We start from the raw sequence: 20,105 nt of genomic DNA, 5'->3' as shown, positions 1-20,105 counted from the left end.
GAACTTGAACACTGGCTGAGATTACAGCTCCTATACAGTGTGGAAGTCCACCGGAAGTTTGTAGTTTTCAAATGTGAGCATTTTAACACTTCCTGGTTCCAAAGAAAAATAGTTCCCTATGGAAAAATGAGCCGACTGCTCACAAACTGTGAAATTAAGATGTGAGGAAAAAAACAAAGCCAGTAGGTCTTCTGCAACTGTTTTCTTGTCTCGTAAAAAAATCAATATGTTGTTACCAATATGCTAAAGCAGAAAAAAAAAAAGACATATTAGCACGTGTCGCTTTGCGTCATGCAGTATGTAGGCCTCTATAGTGGGATCCACGGTCACAGACCAAAACCCCCTTCAATCTCAGAGGGATTTTTTTAATTCAAAAATGCTAATCCGCCGCATACAAAATGACGCCGGTCACTCTGCCCCTCTATAATACCATTTATATTCTAAGGTAATGCAGAGGACCACTGCACTATGAGGTGCTTTGAGTAGTCTCTATAGAGCTACTATAAGAGTGTGTGCAGTGAAGTGGGGGTGAGGGAGTGAAGGTCTACCTGAATGGAAAGGGAACTGCTGCTTGGCTTCCCCTGTGTGGGCGTCCCAGATGATTGTAGTCTAGGGGTGGAGCAGCAGACACAATACATTAGAAAACAACCTAATCACTTTTTTTTTTCCACTCAACACACAGTTTGGACCTCATGGATCAAAAAATCATATTCACACATCAAGACCATCAGTACATCGAAAACGGCACACAATAGAAAATCAGATCACTTACTTTATCAACCCCCGCGCTAAGGATGAAGTTTCCTTTCTTGTTCCACTTCAATGCAAAAATAGGACCTTTGTGTTGACCTAAAGTACTGGCAAGATTCCCTGGGAAAGGGTGAGAGGACAGGCAATGTGAGAAGCAGTGAGGAAGTGTATGCTGCTCGCTTTTTCTTCTCTCTTTTTTTTTTGAAGCCTTCACTTCAGTGGAAGAATATAGTGAAGAGAATATGTCTTACCATCTTTCGTCCATATCCTTGCAAATCCATCATAGGAGCCTGTTGCTAGTAGTGTACCCTCACTCTGCGAGAGAGAAATGAAAGGCGTCTCATTTCAAATTGAAATTCTAAAGCACAGCGGAAAGCACAGCCTTTGCATTGCGATGCCCATCGTCATCCGTTCTGTCGGAGTCTACAGGCCTTCGACGTGACATGACTGAACAGAAGTCAAAGTTCTGCCTCTGGAAAGAGTGGCGGTATACATTAAAAAAAACGGAAGTGGAGAGGTGGACTCACGTTCCAGTCTAACGACGTGACGTCTTTGTTGCTGGGCACGTCCTGGCCGCCCTCACGTATGCAGTGGCGCAGTACCAGCTGAGTGGAGCTGCTGGTGCTGTTCTCACTCAGGTTCCAGATGCGTGCCGTCGAGTCCCCAGACCTGCAGAGGGAGAGGAAGAGAGAGAGGAAGAGAGGAAGAGTCAGCAAAACGTTTGAAGCATTCAATAAAAGAGCTGGAAAAAGGAATGAGGCACGCCAGAGGAAGGCAGAATGAAAGTACGGTGGGTGCAATATCCTCTCAGCACAGACACTAAAAATAAACACAACCAGAGGAGGGGAGGGGAGGGGAGGAGAAACTGAAATGCAAAGACTGTTCCCTGGAGAGGTGACAAGACAGACAGGGAGAGAAGATGGAGAGAGATGGAGAGAGAAGATGAGAGATGGAGAGAGAGAGAGAGAGAGAGAGAGAGAGAGAGAGGAAGAGAGAGGAAGGGGAGGCCCTCACCCTGAGGCCAGCAAGTCGCTGACGGGGTTCCAGGCGCAGATGAAGACTTCTGACTCGTGACCGCGCAGCACCATGGCCTTGTTCTGAGGGATCTCCACATCCCCGTCCACCTCCATCATGTCTGCGTGGTTATCTACACACGCACACACACACGCACACACGCACACACACACACACACACACACACACATATACACACACACACACCCCCAAGCGCACACACACACACACACACACACACACACACACACACACACACACACCCAAGCGCGCACACACACACACACACACGCACACACACACGCACACACACACACACACACACACACCCAAGCGCACACACACACACACACAGGGAAGGAGAGAGAAAAAAAAAAGAAGGAAAAAAAGAACCACAGTGAGAGGCCATGTAAGGACGACACACACACCTTAATATAGCAGTCTCTCTGCATCAGTGGTCACAGCAGGCACTGGCCTAGAAACGTCCGCGTGAGCGTTCACACAACATGCTACTAGCCTGCTGTGATCACCGCTCCAACACATTAGTCCCTTATTCCACTACGTCCCTTATTCAGCTGCACATCAGTGCCATCCTTTAGCCACCCATTTATCTAGACATAGCAATATGCATGGATGGTTGTTTTTAGCCATTTATACCCGACTACTTAATCTAATGCAACGCACTGCACACTGCAATCTGTATGAATAGAGTCCCTACTGACTAGATTCACACTCTCTTTTTATGGAGTATTCAGGATCATGAGTAACAGATGTTTATGTTTTTTACCACAAGATAACAAATGAGTTACAGTTGTTTATGTTTTTACCAAAAGATAACAAATGAGTTACAGTTTGTTTATGTGTTTACCACAAGATAACCAATGAGTTACAGTTGTTTATGTTTTTACCACAAGATAACAAATGAGTTACAGTTGTTTATGTTTTTACCACAAGATAACAAATGAGTTACAGTTTGTTTATGTCTTTACCACAAGATAACAAATGTTACACCTGAGACGATGATCATTTCTAAGACCTTCATAACTAAATGCGTCTTCCCAAGCTACGAGAGCAGGAAGGAGTCATGGCTTGACAGACTTACTTGCTAGGGTGTGCGCTCCGTTCTCCTCGCCGTTGGCGGTGTTCTCTCCGTTCTTGGCGTTGCCCTGCATGTTGGCGGTGGTGGGCACAGGGGCGGTGGACGCCTGCTGCTGCGCCAGCTTGTCCCGGTAAGCCTGCTGGCGCGTCTGAACCACGTCTGGCATCACCGCGTCGATCAGCGACAGGGACTCGATTGGCCGTCCATCAAACAGCGTGCCATCCTGCACAGGGGGTGGCAAGGCGAGACAAGACATCAGGCAATGTGCTTCCCTGCCCTATTTACGCGTCTGTATATGAAATTCCTTGTGCTAGTGGTAAAAAGGACCACGATGGCCGAATCTCTCTACATATTCATCCATGTACCAACACAAACCAGCTGTCCTCTACAGAACATGGAACATGGAAGGGGGTGGGAGAAAAAAAAGAAAAAAAAGATTGTGATTGTTTCATTTAGGTCAATGTACTTCCAGGTCAGTTCGGCAACCACAACGTTTGGCTTATGACCTATCGCTTCGGGGGACTTCTGTGAATCTGTGAATATCTCTCCATCTTTACCGCAGGTCTCTCACCTATGTGCTATGTGAACACCGTACCTACTGCCAAGCACTTCTTTAAAAGGTCAGTACATTTCATGCCAATCTCAAAATAAAATTCTGTGAACCTCTCCCACTGCTATGTGCGCTCCATTGTTGTGGTTTCCATGTTGCCATAGTGACCCGGCAGTACATTGACCTAAATCTTACAACTTACATGAAAAAGTACATCTTTTTTTTTTTTTTTTTTTTCAACCATCAATTGTTTTTCCTCCATGTCCCTTACGGGGTTCCATAGTCCTCTAAAAAAAAAAATCAGAGTTCAGGCCTAAGCTATTTATTAAATCGATTTTATGGCTACGAAATTTCAATCACAACAGAAAGAAATATATTGCAAATGATAAATTATTGGAAAATAATTATCGTAATTACATTTTAACTGCCACCATTAAACAAAACATTTTTGTAATAAAACAGCATATGACTTCCTATTGAACTTAGAAAAAATGAAAACCAAGAGCTTTATCGGGTGAAACATTTAAAAGAACTGATCTATGGACCGACGGTAATGTAATGTGTGTCAAAGTGTGTGTGTGTGTCCCCCACCTCGTTGATGCTGACTTCTGCCTCGACGTACTGCAGGCCCTTCTGAATGATGGAGATGAGTGCAGCAGGGGGCACTAGAGCTCCATTGATGTTGGACTGGCTGATGTGGCTCTCTATGCCAAACGTGAAGGCCGAGTGGGAAAACCCTGGTGGGGGGAGGGGCACCACACCATCAAATCAGTACAGACACAAGCTTTCATATGCGCCATGTAAACACACATACACACACACACACACATAAATACAGGCAAAAAACACTCACTCACTCACTCACTCACTCTCACACACTCACACACACACACACACACACACACACACACACACACAAATAGACAGGCAAAAAAGCAAAAGAACTTCCATGTATGAGTGCGTGCTCGCACACATAGTCACACACACACAAACACACACACTCTCTCTCTCACACACACACACACACACACACACACACATAAATAGACAGGCAAAAAAGCAAAAGAACTTCCATGTATGAGTCCGAGCGCGCACACAGTCACACACACACAAACACACACACTCTCTCTCTCACACACACACACACACACACACACACACACACACACACACAGAGAGAGAGAGAGCACTGTGTTTCACATTTTACTAACATGAGTGTGTGTGGGGGTTCAGCTTACCTGACTCCTGCAGGTATCTGTACACCAGGAAGTTGACCTCATCGCTGCTTATGCTCATCTTTACACTTGCTTACACCATGAGGTCAGCACACAGGACACAGGCCTGGAGGAGAGAGAGGGGGAGGGGAGGAGAGGGGAGGAGAGAGAACAAGTGGTAAGAATACATCCAGAGAGGGCTGGCAGCAATGAGAGAAAGAATGAGAGAGAGAGAGAGAGAGAGAAAGAAAGAAAGAAAGAAAGAAAGAAAGAGAGAGAGAGAGAGAAAGAAAGAGAGAGAGAGAGGGAGAGAGAGAGTGAGAGAGAGAGAGGCTATAAAAAAAATATCTCTATGGGCTTAACACCTGGCCGTAGCTAAATTGTGAGTCCATGCACAGCCTTCTCTAGTGGCTGTGGACATTTAGAGACTCATTGGCTGTGCAGTGAGCGCTCCACTCCCGGCAGCTGAGTTCAGGCCGGGGCAGCGGCTCTGGCTGCCAGGAGGGACACAGGCCCTCTTCACAGCGCTCGGGGTTAAAAGTGAACAACCAAGGCGCCTCTTCCCCCAAACCAATAACAACCTGCAGTACCACCATTGGCCATCAAACATCGGTGACGCTGTCACACCAGGATCGCTCAGAGTGGCCTTCGTCACCTGCAGCTGTGGTGGTTTGGCATGTGAGTTTGTCTGTGTGTGTGTGTGTGTGTGTGTGTTTATATGAGATAACTGGAGAGAGAATGGTTGGAGCAGTTTCTCACTCATACTTGACAAATAAAATGTTCCAAACGTTCTACAAGGAAATGTCCTCGGTCTGACAAGCCTTTTTGCAAATGGGAAATGATCTTGTGTAACTGTACAGCAGCCTCCATGCGTCAGTGGCGCATGAATGGGACAAAACTCAGTGTCACCTCAGCATTCACAGACTGTGGGTCATTGGGAATCTATAAGACATGTATACAAAATGACATTGCTTACACACACACACACACACACACACACACACACACACACACACACACACACACACACACACACACACACACACACACACAAAAATGAAGCATTCAACATTCGGCAGCATCTCGGTCTCATTCACCTGAAGAGTACTATTACGTTAACTAGAGTGTGCTGACCACGTCACTCAACTCCAAAAGACCACTGGCCTCTGAAAAAGTAGTCCATGGCACAAAATATCCTTGTCAAAACATTGCGTAAATCACAACAAGGAGGAACAGTCCTAATGAGATAAAAAAAAAACTGGACAACTGCAAAGGGCCATTTTTTGTGAAGCCCAATTAAGTCAGGGGGTGTGGTGCACATCTTCATTGATGTCGTGCAAAAAAGGGAGCGCGCACATAATCTCATGATTGGTGTGATGGGGGGGTAGCGAGACGGAGAGCGGATGGTCATTGAAGCAGTGGGCGAAAACAGGCTACATGTATCTAGAATCGAGAATCTATAATATACTGATTGATTGTCGTTGTCGTGGGTAGAGGATCTGCATGCAATGGTTCAGTGTTTTGCGAGTTACAAGAAGCGAATGTAGAGTGAAGCTGAGTGCCCGAGACATTCATTTCTTTTTCATGGCCATATCTGAGTGGTGAGGTTTTTGTTCTATTTCAAGAGCGAGGACACAGCTGTAGTGGTGAAACACTGCTTTCTATTCCTGCCCGATGCATCTGCAGCTCGCGCTTCTCGGGTTTTGAGCAGTTTCATGAACCGAGGCGACCTCGGTGAACCCTGCGTTGCACTCAAATGTGATTGCAGGCCAGCAGGAAACGGCATGCATGTGGGTTTCAACTGTATGGAGATATCGGTACATTTTCTGACAAGAAACATAATAGAGGAGCCTGACTGAGAAATTAGAGAGTGACGATAAAAAGTAACGATAACTGGAGGCTGATCTTTCACCTATATTACCAGTGCTGTAATTGTGTCGTTTGAGTTAGTTGAGTGATGAAAGCCAACTTGATTGTGGGTTTATTTGTAAAACAGTAAAACAGTTGTACAGAGGCGAGTAACTAGCAATGGCCTCATTATTTTCTCCTTCCTCGGCATAACCCATATTTGATCTGACTATATTGCCAGTTGCTGAGCTAGTTACGTACTCACGAAGCTAGCTAATGGCATGGCTTGTCTGTTGAAGATAGCGTTAATGAGCGGTTCACATAGCGTAATTCTGCATAATAATGTAATATTAATGCTTCATATACCCGTGATTTGCTGTTCTTGGTAGCCAGTTTAGGTGGCTCAGGCTGCTTCCAACAGGAAGATGATCATGTCCAAGCCTACATGTTAGCAACCTAAAAAAGTATGGACCACGGAAAGCAACAAATATTAGCCTGATCTCTGCCTCAAGCAAAGAGCTGATTTGGACATCCTGTACCTCTTCCCTTCATTTCAGTTTCTTGCGTGTTTCAACAAATGGTGTTCACTCACTTTAATTATTTATTTATTTTACCAGATACATCATCACTATGTCCGAACTTAATCAGATCAGAATTATTCGATCACTATGGTAAATCTTTATGTTCTGTTTTTCTGTCAAAAATGAATATCGGCTGATATATCATTACCAGATTTTTCAATCTTCAAATATCGAAATCGGTATCCGTCTTAAAAATCCTATTTTGGTCAGGCTCTAGACCTATTTTCCTAGATACAGGTCCAGCCATGCTCTCATTCTACCCAACACATCCTAAATGAGCCTGGTCCTCCAACACTGAGACCATGTGCTCTCAGCTAAGAACATTGCCATTGCCGTTTCATCAGAATTACTCAGCAAGATCTAATGCTGTTACACCATCTTGTCATTGACCTTTCGCCAGAAGCGATTTAGCCACGCCCACCGATTCTAAAGGAGGGAACTCTGACAATGTCCAACCTCCAGAATGTATAGCGTCATCAACAACAATAATGGCAGACATCGGAAAACACCAAAAAAAGCAGTGTATTGTCAGCAAAAAATCAGTGATGTGTGGTGGAATAATCATTCATTGTTAATATTATCCTATGCATGACAGAAGGGGTTACCCTTTGTACAGTACAGAGGTGAAGGGATACATTTAAAACATTGAAATGACCAGGGAAGGCGATACGACTATAATTGAGCCGGGAAGATCGCACAGGTTCCACTCGAATTGAACGCAAAACCACATCAACTGATCCTGAAACAAAACACAACCAACCTAACGTTGTGGACCAATTTTGCTCTTGAACTGTAGAGTAGGTTAACCGCTTCAGTTATTATTAGAATCTATCATTATCTAGTGTCGACATCATCGTATGAAAATATGCATTGCTGAAGTTATTGAGGTATGAGTGGACACGTCCGATAACACTGTGCAGTTAATGTAGGCTACGAGTACGAAATAAAATGTCCTTAGGCAATACTTTCTGTAACATTACGTCACCAGATTATTGTGCCCATATTGTAGTTGGTTACTACTGGAAGTTAGCTAACCTGGAATGACATTAACTATTGCTTGCTAGCTAACGCTAACATACAGTATGTATAGTAGTGGGCTAGCTAAGTATCTCTGACCAGAGACTAAGATGGTTACTTTTGTTGAGTACCTTGATTTGTTTTAGTCTGTAATACCTTGATCTGCTGATAATGGTAATAATCACTGTGACAGTAGTGTTACGTTGGCTATGTTTGCTAGCTAGCTCTATATATATATATATATATATATATATATATATATATATATATATAAACATATACACACACACATACATATATACAAGGTATATTTACATTTTTCATTTTTGAGTTTTGGGCTTCAGGAAAGGTAAGAAGAGTACTCCTTCCTTCAAACCTGCAATAATTGAAAGTTGACAGAGATACTGTGGTGCCAATTGTTTGTTGGACCAAGTGAGTGAAGCTCATAATATCGGCCTGACTGGTCAGTTTGTCTGTCAGTCAAACTCCCAGCGAAAGGTCAATTGGGTGGTGTGGTTGAATTCAGAGTAGTAATCTAAAAGATCAATTTGTTGCAGTCATGGGTATTAGTGGTCATTCTCAGGAGCAGAGATTAAGTAGAGCCTCTTCATTAGAGTGGTGTGAAAAATCTAACCACTCCTTAGCTTCAGGATATAGCAATCATGTAAAGCCAAATTCAAATGATGGTACTGATCTCTGTCCAATCAGAGTGTGTGTGTAGTAGAGCTGACACGTCACTGTCGATGGCCAATCAGAGGGTACGTTGCTGATAAAACAGTGCTGTGTAGGGCTGAACGATTAATTGCATTTAAGATTTAATCGTGATATGATAGAACGCGATTTTCTAACTGCAACGTTCGCGATTAAAAACGTGGTCTTTAAAAAAAAAAAAAAAACTTTTTTTTTTCTTAAGATGGTAAATTTTGCACACAGTGTTTAAAAAGTGCCTGCCTTGTGTTTATTCTTACAATGACTTTGTTTAAATTACTTAAATGCACAGTGGCAAAGCCACCGATTTGTTGTTCTTGATTCTGTAATGAGCAGTTAAATAAAAATGTAAAATGTGGGAAATAATATTTTACACTAAATGTATCTAATATTGTGTTGGTCATATTGAAATCATTCATTACGATTTGTTGGGAAAATTTTTTAGGATAACATTTAAAAAATCGCATATTAAATCGCAATCGCAATATTGGGGGGGGGGGAAATCGCAATTAGATTATTTTCCCAAATCGTTCAGCCCTAGTGCTGTGTGCTGTGTGCGGTGTGCTGTGTGCTGTGCGCTGTGCTCCCTCAGACCGAGCCTTGAATCAATGGTTCATCTCCAGGCATTGCCAAATGAAATCCCTGCTACCGAGCAAAGTGCACATCTATACTATTGAACAACAGCTATCGATGCACAAAGGAGGACTGCTCTCCTCCGTGGCAGCCAGCCTCACAGGCTTGCAGTCCATGTGCCACTACAGAGCTAGAGGAGGGAACTCCATGTATTTTGGAATCACATGCAGCTATAGGGGATGGGTGGGAGGGGAAATTCCCTTCCTCTGCAGCCTTGTAAAGAGGCAGAGCAAATATGTCAGTTATGAAGGAGCTAGCCTGTTGCTAAGACACATGATTAATAGTACTCCCACTGAAACACCGCCTATGCAAGCGTTGTAAATTGTACTTGTGTACAAACAAGGCAATTTGTCATGGGCCTTTGCTGCTATGATCTTGTCAGAGTAGGTGTTGGTGAGAGCATTTCAGCATAATCTAAAATGTGCGTTCTATGCCTCAGTAACAAAGACTAAAATGCACAGATAGGGAAGGAGCCAAGCAAAATTAATCCAAAGGGGAAACCCTTCACAAAGGGCGTAAGAAAAGGTTGTTTATACTGTAGGTGTGGCCCTCATAGAACTGGTTACTAACATGAGCCTAAAGCAGAGAACAGCATTTTTTCGATTAGCCTACATTAATTACCAGTGCAACTGAATGACAGTATGATATCACAAGGGCTCTAAGAAAACAACAAGGCCTCCAATCTCTTTCTCTCTCTCACACACACACACACACATTCATCTTTTGGCATACAAACCGGGACTGTGCAATGAAATCTGTTGCCAATAGAAGCACAAATGTCACAGACAAATCCAGTCAACTCAATCGTGCACAAACACACAAACACATAAATCTTCTTCTTTGCTCCTTAACTGACAATTAAACAAACATACACCAAAAACACCTACTCTGTTTACCTCCCAATAAAACTCTTAGTATTGCTCATACAAACAGTTGGGTAGGTCTAAATAAATACACAAATATCCAAACCAGTGTGCATGTACACATGCACTAATACATACACACACACACACACACACACACACACACACTCACACACACACACACAGGGGATTATTCATAACCCTTGACCTTTCTCCACAACACCTGGGGTTGAATATTTGTTTGGCGGAATTACACCCAGCTTTTTCAGGCCCCTCCCTAATCAGCCATGAACTTGATCCACAAAAGGCATCCAGTAGGAGTCGCAGCACAGAACACAAAGGGCTTACTCTTGCATAAGTCTGCCACCAGAAGAGAGAGAGAGAGAGAGAGAGAGAGAGGGGGAGTGTAGGGAACCTGTGCCCACAGCCTTAACCCATTAGGTGCCACACTGCAGGCAACATCTCGCTCTCACTGCCTTACAACGTCAGCAATCAAACCATGACTACACAAAAACCACTATTAGAAATGTGAAAAGCCTTAGGAAGCCTAAGGAAAATCTACACATAGCTAGACTACTTGAGGTAACTACCCAGATGGACACGGTCCCATCTGAGATAAGAGTTTGGTTTCTAATCTGGTTCAACAGCAATGGATACAGGAGAAGTGGGAGTTACTTCACCAGACAGCCTCAAACGTCAAGCCATGGAAACCAAATGGCACCACAAATACTACTGTAAAAGCTTTCATTCAAGAAATTGCTATTTATTAATTGCTAATCTCGAATGTTTGGGCTGCTTTCTTATGTGGTCCTTGATTGGATATAAATGCAGTCTGCAGCGATGTGCCCTTAGTGAGAACATGTATCAGTACTGATTAGATCATTATTATAATTTTTTTTATTTTAAACATCACATCAAACACTGTCCCCATTCACCCTTGAAGGCATTTGTTGTCACTGTGATATATATATGGATCGTGCGCATGAATAAATCTGCTCATGTGTGTTGTTGCAGGGGAGAATTCCTTTCGCAATAATGACAGACGTGGATCACTTACAAAACACAAATGTGAACCAGAAAGCAGAAAGATCGGACTTGTTAAGTAACATGGGATTGAGCATTGTGCTTCCACAGGAACTGTTAGCATCTCTTCCCTGGCCAGACAGAAATGTAATGGCATTACTTTACTAGGGAGAAGTTCATTGTTGGTTGTTGCGGTCACTTTATCTGACTTGGGTGATGAGTAATGTTGTTTGTGATCTGAGGAATAATAAAACAAAAAATATTATCAAATAATACTCCAATTGTTATGAAGATAGTGTGATTGAAGGGAGAGGACAACATGATTTCACTGTAAACATGTTGGGAATGTATGGCACTGTATTGACACTGTATAACCCATAAACTGTATAGTGCCATATCTGTTAGCTATACATTTTTTGAACCTATAAATATAGTATTTGTTTCCCTTCTGAGATATTACAAAACCAATAGGCAGGCCTATCAGGTGTTATTCAATTATGCAACCTAGAGTATGGTGAAACCATTAGTTGCCATGGAACTGCCACATCATTGTTTGTTGTTCTGCTCCCCTTGAAATTTTGTCAACAACAATTTCCAGATTGGAGATATCCCCCCACCCCCCCACGCCTTATTCTAACCACCAACGGCACATGGTCTACATCCCTTCACAAGCAGACCCACAATTAGACAAAGTTCAAAGGCAAGGCTTCCCTGATCAATCCAGAAGGGAGACAATGCAATGTGCTTATTAAAGGCCAAACACTAGCAGACACTGTCGCAGTGGATTAAAAATGATGTGACAGTAAACTGCTTGTGATGCAACACAATCACCGGGGCGAAGGAATGAGTGCCGGTCAGATTAATGTGGTCACCCTGCTTGACCTAGTTTGGCTTTGAGATCCATCAGTGCCAATTTGACCGCGGAGGGGGAGGAGAGTACATGTCGGGGGGCCTGAACGGGTCCGCTCGGCTGCCCGATGGCTTGTGTGTGGCGCTCCTAGTATCCTGCTGGCCTGACACAGGTCACTGGGCCCCCTCTGGGGACACTACTGGAGACCATCGTGCCACGCTGTTCTCAAGGGAGGTGGATGTGTTCGCTGCCGATAGGAGAGCAGTTGCTTGGACTGAGCAAGCTTTCTACTTTGCACATAACCTTTGACAGGGACTTTGCTCGTTTGTTATTGTTTGTTTATTTATTTTTTTGGTTTACATAATGATGCTTCATTTGAATGAGATTCCATTGGGTGTGTTTTTATTCTGCTGCTGCTTTCAGAAAATGTAAAGCATCTGGACATTCAAAAAAAAACTCCTCTGTTGCATTACGTTACTATTCATGATTAGCCCAACTGGCAGTTAATCAAGTGAGACTTCACTGTGCGATACCCATGTTCACTAGCGCATTAACATTTGATCTATCTTCCTATTCTAGTTACCACATGCATGATATCTAGAGATAAAGTCTGAGATTCCCATGATATTAATCCATCACCATGGTGCTAAAGTTTGATTGATTGAGAAGAACACAGAGGGTAGCTGACATCTTGTGCAACTATAAATCCTAATTACAAATATTTCAATTCACCAGGAACACTGCTGTCCTGATGCATTTCCCCCATGGAACGCTAGCTGTGTACCGATAATGGCACCGTGCATCAGAAAACAGAACATCTGGCCACACCGTGGGATCCCCAACATCCCATTTCCTCGTCACATTAAAGAGGTCATGGCAAAGTCATTGGCAGCCTTTTCCACTCTGTAAAGTTTACCAAAAAAATAAAAATCATATGTATGGTTGTGCCTGACAGTATCCCTGACTTGAATAGCCTATGGTAGTTGACAAATCATTCTTTACGAAAGTACCTCACAGCAGTTATAGTACAGTAGACAAAATTATGCAGGGAGACCAGATGCGCAACTACTAGGCCTAGCGCTAAAACAAATGTCCAAAACAAAGGTCCAAAACACACAAGAAATTCCACGTGGAAGGATTAATACGAATATTAATCTCAGTTCATTATGGGCCTATATCCTATGAGGAAATGGCACTGTTGTTGTTGCTGACTGAAGGTAATAAATTAGTCTATAGATTAGAACTGATGATCCACACAAGAGTTAAATTACAACATAGTTATAATCTATATAATCGCTCATTGAAAATGGCAGCCTCCGCTCAGGCTAAACCATGAATGAGAATGGGATTATTATTATGATCCACATTACTTTCAGTGTTGCAGCCAAGCGCCACGCTCCTGTCCTTGGTGTACTATGCAAAGCGGTCGGCCAGAAGGACACCCGTGGTGTGAGGACGACACACCATTCAAATCCTCACCTATCCTGCTGCTAATCAGAGCCTTGGCAAATGTTAACGATTACAAAGACAGCCATCAACTTCCTGGTGCAACAGGAAATACCATGGCTTTGACCCTGACAATCGAGTCATTATTCATCTCTCGCATGGTCTATGACTAATAGACCTAAAGTCTAAAGAGGTTGTGTTATTTTGCACTTATCTCAATGGGAATTATGATGGTAACAGCTTTGATTAAAGGAGCATGTAGAGAAACCGGTTTGTGTCTGCCGTGTCCTCTGACACTCTAAAATTGAAAATAACCAGGAAGTGGTCTCAAAATGTGGTTGTGATTTCAAGCACATTAGAATGATCTTAATTGCAGAAACCTGGCACCAACAAAACATCAGAGAAGTTCATTTTACCCTGCGGCCGTACAAACCACTACAAAAAAAATGTGTAGACTGAACTTTTCCCCATCTTAATCAAACAGAGGATGATGGACCTTCCACCACGAGATATCAGGGTTTCTTTGTTGGCTGAGTGCTGGAAGCTGGTTTCAACAATACTTCAAAAAGGCTGTGACAAAACCACAGGGTATAACAGGTAGCTGTAGGACAGACCAATAATAAGGACTCCTTAGCCTCTATGCCTTGGGGGAGGTGAAGGGCAGGACTAATCAATAATGAATTCATTTTTATCTCTGGCAGTCAGACCTCTTCACACACACCAGTCTACTGCTGTCCGACCAACTGAACTCTCCCATAGTGTTACTCCCGCATTCCTCTCCTCCCCGCTTGTGTAATGGGTTACTTACTCAAGGTCAGCTAGGCGCAACTCTTTGAAACTGCGACAAGGCAAGGCTTTATCTAAATTTGGAGCAGGGGCTGCTGCCAGCGTTTGGGGGGGGGGGGGGGGGGGGGGGGGGGGGGGAATGTTTGGGGGAAGTGCTTTCAAATGCTTAGCAAAAGGAAATGGCTGAAAAACCTGTTTTTCAGTCAGTAAGCTGAATGATTTGGTGCCAACTTGGTTATTTTGAGTATCGTGGACCGCAGGGACCTCAATGAGAAGGCCTCATTTATCAAATTCAACAAACTGTGTGTTTGTCAAATAGAGGGTTTTGGGTGATATTATTACCACCACTGTAATTGTGGTACACACCAGCCCTGCAGTGCAACTAGCCTAGACAATGAAATATGAGGCACAATAGGCCGGGGACCCACACCATTTGACAAACTGAGATTAAAGAACCCTTGAAGGCCGTATGCCCCTCTCACTGGACATTTCAAAACAGGCAACTCACACATTAACAGAAGGTAGCATTTCATCACAAACCTTCAAGCTCATGTTAAGAACGCAAGAAGCCCGCAGGACGCAACTAAGAGATGAACAGAAGATAGTAGTTCAGGCTGAGCAGAAGTGTCCCACAACGTGGAGCCTTATTTTCACTTGCGATGATGCGATGATGTACAGTCTACTCACCACAGTATCAATTCTTTTCCCCCAGTTCAGAAGTTGCACAGGCGTTCTGTCCTCCGAGTCGTAGCACCTGCAACAACAACAAAGACAAAAGGACAAACCGTCATTCATGCTGTAAAAGACACACCTTCAGTCTCCCTTGATCTTCTCACGGGATATTACCGGGTACTACTGGTCATTTGCAGTATACAGCACATCTCCTTGCAGCAAAGGGAGTAGTCCGAATGCTGAAATACACCGTTTGTGGCATTTGATTAAAATGAATACTATCAAATTAGAGTCAACCTAAGCAGATTTGCAGGATTTCATTTCAGCACCACCACATAAGTGCAACTCTGAAGTGCAAGCAGCTCATCTTCATCTTCATCTTCATCTTCGGAGCCATCTCTTCTCAACACAGAACTGGATGAGTCACTACAAGTCGAGGTGGAGTGTTAGGGGGGGTTTACAGTGCTTCCACTCGCCACTGCAAAAACAACTTTACCATATGCAGCATGTACTGCATGCATTTTTCAGACCGATCTAACCTGACAACACTGGACTGTTTACAACAGCTCTCCTGTTGAAACCCTTCTCTTTTATCAAGATGAGGTGGAGTGTTGGGGGGGGGTTACAGTGCTTCCACTCGCCACTGCAAAAACAACTTTACCATACCATGCATTTTTCAGACCGATCTAACCTGACACTGTGCTGGCAACACTGGACTGTCTACAACAGCTCTCCTGTTGAAACCCTTCTCTTTTATCTTTTAATTAAAACATGAACATGAAGATTTTCAGAGACATCTTCCAGGGCTTCATCCCAACAGAGCCCTCATGTGTGATGCCACCCTGAAGTTCAAAATGTTAGCATTTTCTTACCGCCAGGTAAATTGAAAAAGTCCTATAACAAAACTGATTGCATATTTGCATCCATCTATATGAAAGTCACTTCAATCCTATTTCAGTTTCTTCACAGTTCGACTGATACCTGTGCTGGACTGAGATGAATTTATGATACTGTGACAATACTTTCACAACAGTGACTCAAGCACTCAACACATAAAATGGAAAATGGGTGTGTGGGTCGACAAAACACCTGCCACTTGTGCAGACATCTGAAAAAAGCCGTTGGACAAACTACAGATTTTTCCACAGAGGATCATCAAAACCGAACTCAATTTCATGAAGAACGCTCACTACACAGCTGAGTGAAGGGGTCAAAACGAAGACGACCACTTCTGTCTTGAATGCTGGACAGACTTGGCCCCAGATGTTGGCCTACATGGAGTCCTCGATGGATGCAAGAGAGGCGCTAAGCTGCAATAGCGTTCATCACTCTCTTCGTCACAGATTTTGCACGGAATTGTTCTTGTATCTCCCCATTCTCCCCCCTTTAACAATCTTACACTGCTATGGCTGAAATTCTAAAAATAAATAAATAAATAAAAAAAACCTCATGGTGATATTTCTGAGTTTGTTATTTTCCACTTTTAGATAATTCAGACTTCACATAACTACTCGGTGGCCTCCATTATTCTGTCGGGGCCAGCCTTTGTTCACTTTGATATATTCTTTGTAGTCTGACTGGTGGGACGATAGAACAGATGGAGTGACTGGTGTTGGAGCCAACGCGAGGGTGAGATAAGACCACCCTTTTAACACAACGGAAATTCACACAGGCCCCAATTCTCCCTGTGCCCCTACTCCACACATATGGCAAGAAGCCTTTGTTGTGTTATGAAACATTGCGATCAAACCCTCACTCGCCTTAGTGCTTCAACAAACGCGGTCACATGTCCTCAACCACCTACCTACATCACATAAGTGTGGGCGCAAATCAGTGGCACCGTTTACATAATCAATGCATAACCCATGCATACTGCCTCTGCATTTTAAACATTCAGGATTCAGCTCTCTGGCATAGGCTGCTTAAATGACACAATGGGGTTTCATAAAAACAGTTAACCACATTCTTAAGGGATATTTGTTCTACATAAAAAGGTCATGTTTCTTTCTTGATACTGCTTGACATTTTCAAGTTGAAAATGAAGCAGCAGAGCCCCGTAGTCAACAGTAAACATACTCTATGAGAGGGGGTTGTAGCTCACACTAGTCATTCTTGTGAGCACTGGTAACTTGTACTTAATACTGGTTAGTAGGGCTGAACGATTTGGGGAAATAATCTAATTGCGATTTTTTCCCCCAAATATTGCGATTGCGATTTAATATGCGATTTTTTTGTTTTATCCTAATTTTTTTCCCAACAAATTGCAATGAATGATTCCAAGATGACCAACACAATATTAGATACATTTAGTGTAAAATATTATTTCCCACAATTACATTTTTTATTTAACTGCTTATTACAGAATCAAGAACAACAAATCGGTGGCTTTGCCACTGTGCATTTAAGTAATTTTAACAAAGTCATTGTAAGAATAAACACAAGGCATGCACTTTTTAAACACTGGGCAAAATTACCATCTTAAAAATTATAATTTTTTATTTATTTATTTATTTTTTTAAAGATCACGTTTTTAATCGCGAACGTTGCGGTTAGAAAATCGCGTTCTATCATATCGCGATTAAATCGCAAATGCAATTAATCGTTCAGCCCTACTGGTTAGTACCACTAGGGGTGGCTCCAGAGATTGTTCAGTCATCTGCAGGCTAGACCATAGAGTTGGAGAACTGAAACAAGTCAACAAAAAAATATTTCTTGTCTCGTCCAGATTTATATTCATGAAGAAGGATTGGCCTATAGTCTGACAGGAGCCCGGATGTTCATGTTCATGTCATCTTTTTCATGACTCAAAACAGACAAAAGCAAGTCTGACTTAGTGGAACGCTTCAATTTGACATTAAACTAAAATGAACCAGAGTTATAGATTTAACTCTAAATTCGGCCATGTCGTGACAACACCATCGATGTACAGATATTGCCGTAATACACGTGTTGTGAATTACTGATGGCTGATGGCCTGCCGAGTTAAAAGTCCTTTCAACTCCAATAAACCAATAAAATCAAACATGTTTGATGTGAAGTGTACACCAACACCTGTTTCATGTCCATGATGTTTGTAACATGCACACCAGTGCAATCAAACATGGCGTGGGCAGCTGCTGAGCGCCTCTCCTGAACATGCTAGTGATGCAGGCCATATTTATAAAAGGTTATAAAGGGTCAAAAAAGCAACTACCTGTAACAGGCATTACATTTGCTTAAAAGACTTTGCAAGATGTGTTTTGGTAAATATAACTGTGCTCTTCAGCTCCTGAATGAATCAGCCTCTGGTTGACTAATTGTAACCACCCTCCTCCTTTTGTAAGGAAGGCTATATTAAACAAGAACATTGCAGTGCATGGGTAGCTATAAAGGTAAGCTCCCATGCCTAACATTGCTTAATTGAGTAAGTGAACCACCCTGAAAATGCAACTGATAAGATCCACTGAGCACTAGACTTTGGGCACCAGCTGTACGTTTGAACAAAAAGCCATTGGTTTTTCCAAAGCTGATCAAACAGTAGGGTTTGCCTGCAGGTCAAAGCGCAAATTAAAATGATTTGCTTAAAGTTTGTTCTCTCTCTCAACAACAAACTAAAGGTCTAATAGCCACTGCCTAACACAAAATTGCCCAGTTGGACATTCAAAGTTATAGTGATCGCATAATTTGGTATTAATAACTAGCTGTTTTGTCAATGTTGTGCAACTTTGTTCCTCAGGAGCAGAGTTGTATATAAACCCAATTTACCAGAGGTCTCTGCTCCATCTGTTTAATGTCTTTCATTTCCTTTGTGTTCCTTACATTCAGTCATTTTCTCTCCCGTCTCTCCCTAGCCCTCCGCCTTCACTCTCACTCTCACTTCACTTCTCTCTCACGTGGGGAGGTGGGGAGGAGTGGGAGTCCTCAGGTTTTGTAAATTGACTGAGAAAAATAATCGAATGTTCGCAATGCTGAATGAATGAACAACATTTTATTGTTGAAAAGCACAAATAAGTAGGACTGCCATCTTTGAACCCAGCATGCTATTGAGGAAGTAGATGTTAAAGCTACCATTTTCATTTCTTCACCCTGAAGAATGGAACAAAAACTCAAATGTGCCAAAAATGGGACCTCTTACACAAGTGCACCATTCATTATAATACACAACAAAACAATACTGTCTAGTCCTTCTCAAACATGCCTGAAAACCATAGACTAGTTTAACATAGAAATAGTGCCTGCACCTAAGCAACTCTTCCTCTGCCTGAATGATAACTCCCTGTGTTCTAATGAATTAGGCAAAAAAACAAGGCAGATTAAACTGACTCACCCAGGCCTTGAGAGGTGGCATAACAGCAGAGCAGCTGAAAGGTTAGCTTTTGCATACGCATATTTGGAATGGCTGTTCCCTTTACAGCCGTGACAAATTATCCAGGACATGCGAGCATCTCACCCATTCAGAACAAAGACTGTGAGCTAGGTAGACAAGACCGTTCTTAAAAACAGCCACCCTAAGCTTTTTACCGAGTTCATTACCAGGAGGAATTCTAAACATGTACAGTATGCCTATTTCATTTTGTCATTTTGTAGAGGGTTAAACAAATGAACTCACTGAAAGGGGCAGAAATGATTTTGTTTCATATTACACAACAGCCATTTTCTGCCTCATTGTATAGCCATTTTCTGCCATCTTCACATGAAAAGATTTATGGAGTTATGAAGAGTTGTGGAGCAGCAGCTCCTACTAGGCCAAACATGTTTATCCACAGGCATTTCTTTGTGAAATCCGAATTTCATAATCATTATACTATCCTATTATGAAGGACAATGAGTGCCAAATGAGTGTTTTTACTGTACTCTCCACTAGTTGGTATCAGGCCCTCACAGTAGTATTTTCATTTCCTATTGTAACATCCCACATGAACACAAAGTAGAGTTGATGGAAATGAGAAATCAAGGGTGAAGCACAAACAGCTACTCTGTGCTATGCTTTGTGCAGCAGTCCAATGACTTACTGTATGTGGAACTGTTAGCTGCAGAAACTGGACACACACACACACACACACACACACACA

The 20,105-nt window shown here is 42.7% G+C and overlaps 1 protein-coding gene across 4 annotated transcripts in view; it reads right to left on the bottom strand.

Moving 5' to 3' along the window:
- tbl1xr1a (tbl1x receptor 1a) overlaps nucleotides 1-20,105 on the bottom strand; it is a 44,063-nt gene that overhangs the window by 2,542 nt on the left and 21,416 nt on the right. The window contains exons 3-12 of one of the 4 annotated variants that reach the window (XM_031575032.2): nucleotides 15,070-15,136; nucleotides 14,923-14,965; nucleotides 4,652-4,754; nucleotides 4,005-4,150; nucleotides 2,867-3,086; nucleotides 1,765-1,897; nucleotides 1,278-1,419; nucleotides 1,002-1,065; nucleotides 773-870; nucleotides 549-609 (exon numbers count right to left, since the gene is read on the bottom strand). In XM_031575032.2, the coding sequence (XP_031430892.1) occupies nucleotides 549-609; nucleotides 773-870; nucleotides 1,002-1,065; nucleotides 1,278-1,419; nucleotides 1,765-1,897; nucleotides 2,867-3,086; nucleotides 4,005-4,150; nucleotides 4,652-4,709 (922 nt within the window). In that variant the 5' untranslated portion in view covers nucleotides 4,710-4,754; nucleotides 14,923-14,965; nucleotides 15,070-15,136. Of the gene's footprint in view, nucleotides 1-548; nucleotides 610-772; nucleotides 871-1,001; nucleotides 1,066-1,277; nucleotides 1,420-1,764; nucleotides 1,898-2,866; nucleotides 3,087-4,004; nucleotides 4,151-4,651; nucleotides 4,755-4,992; nucleotides 5,109-11,460; nucleotides 11,538-14,922; nucleotides 14,966-15,069; nucleotides 15,137-20,105 lie in introns of those variants that run through there. The other 3 variants (XM_031575031.2, XM_012842228.3, XM_012842231.3) reach the window with 3 other exon arrangements.

The sequence above is a fragment of the Clupea harengus genome, chromosome 10 (assembly GCF_900700415.2).
Source record: "Clupea harengus chromosome 10, Ch_v2.0.2, whole genome shotgun sequence".
In the NCBI taxonomy this organism is placed as follows: Eukaryota; Metazoa; Chordata; class Actinopteri; order Clupeiformes; family Clupeidae; genus Clupea; species Clupea harengus.
This window is presented reverse-complemented; position numbering and strand designations above follow the sequence as displayed.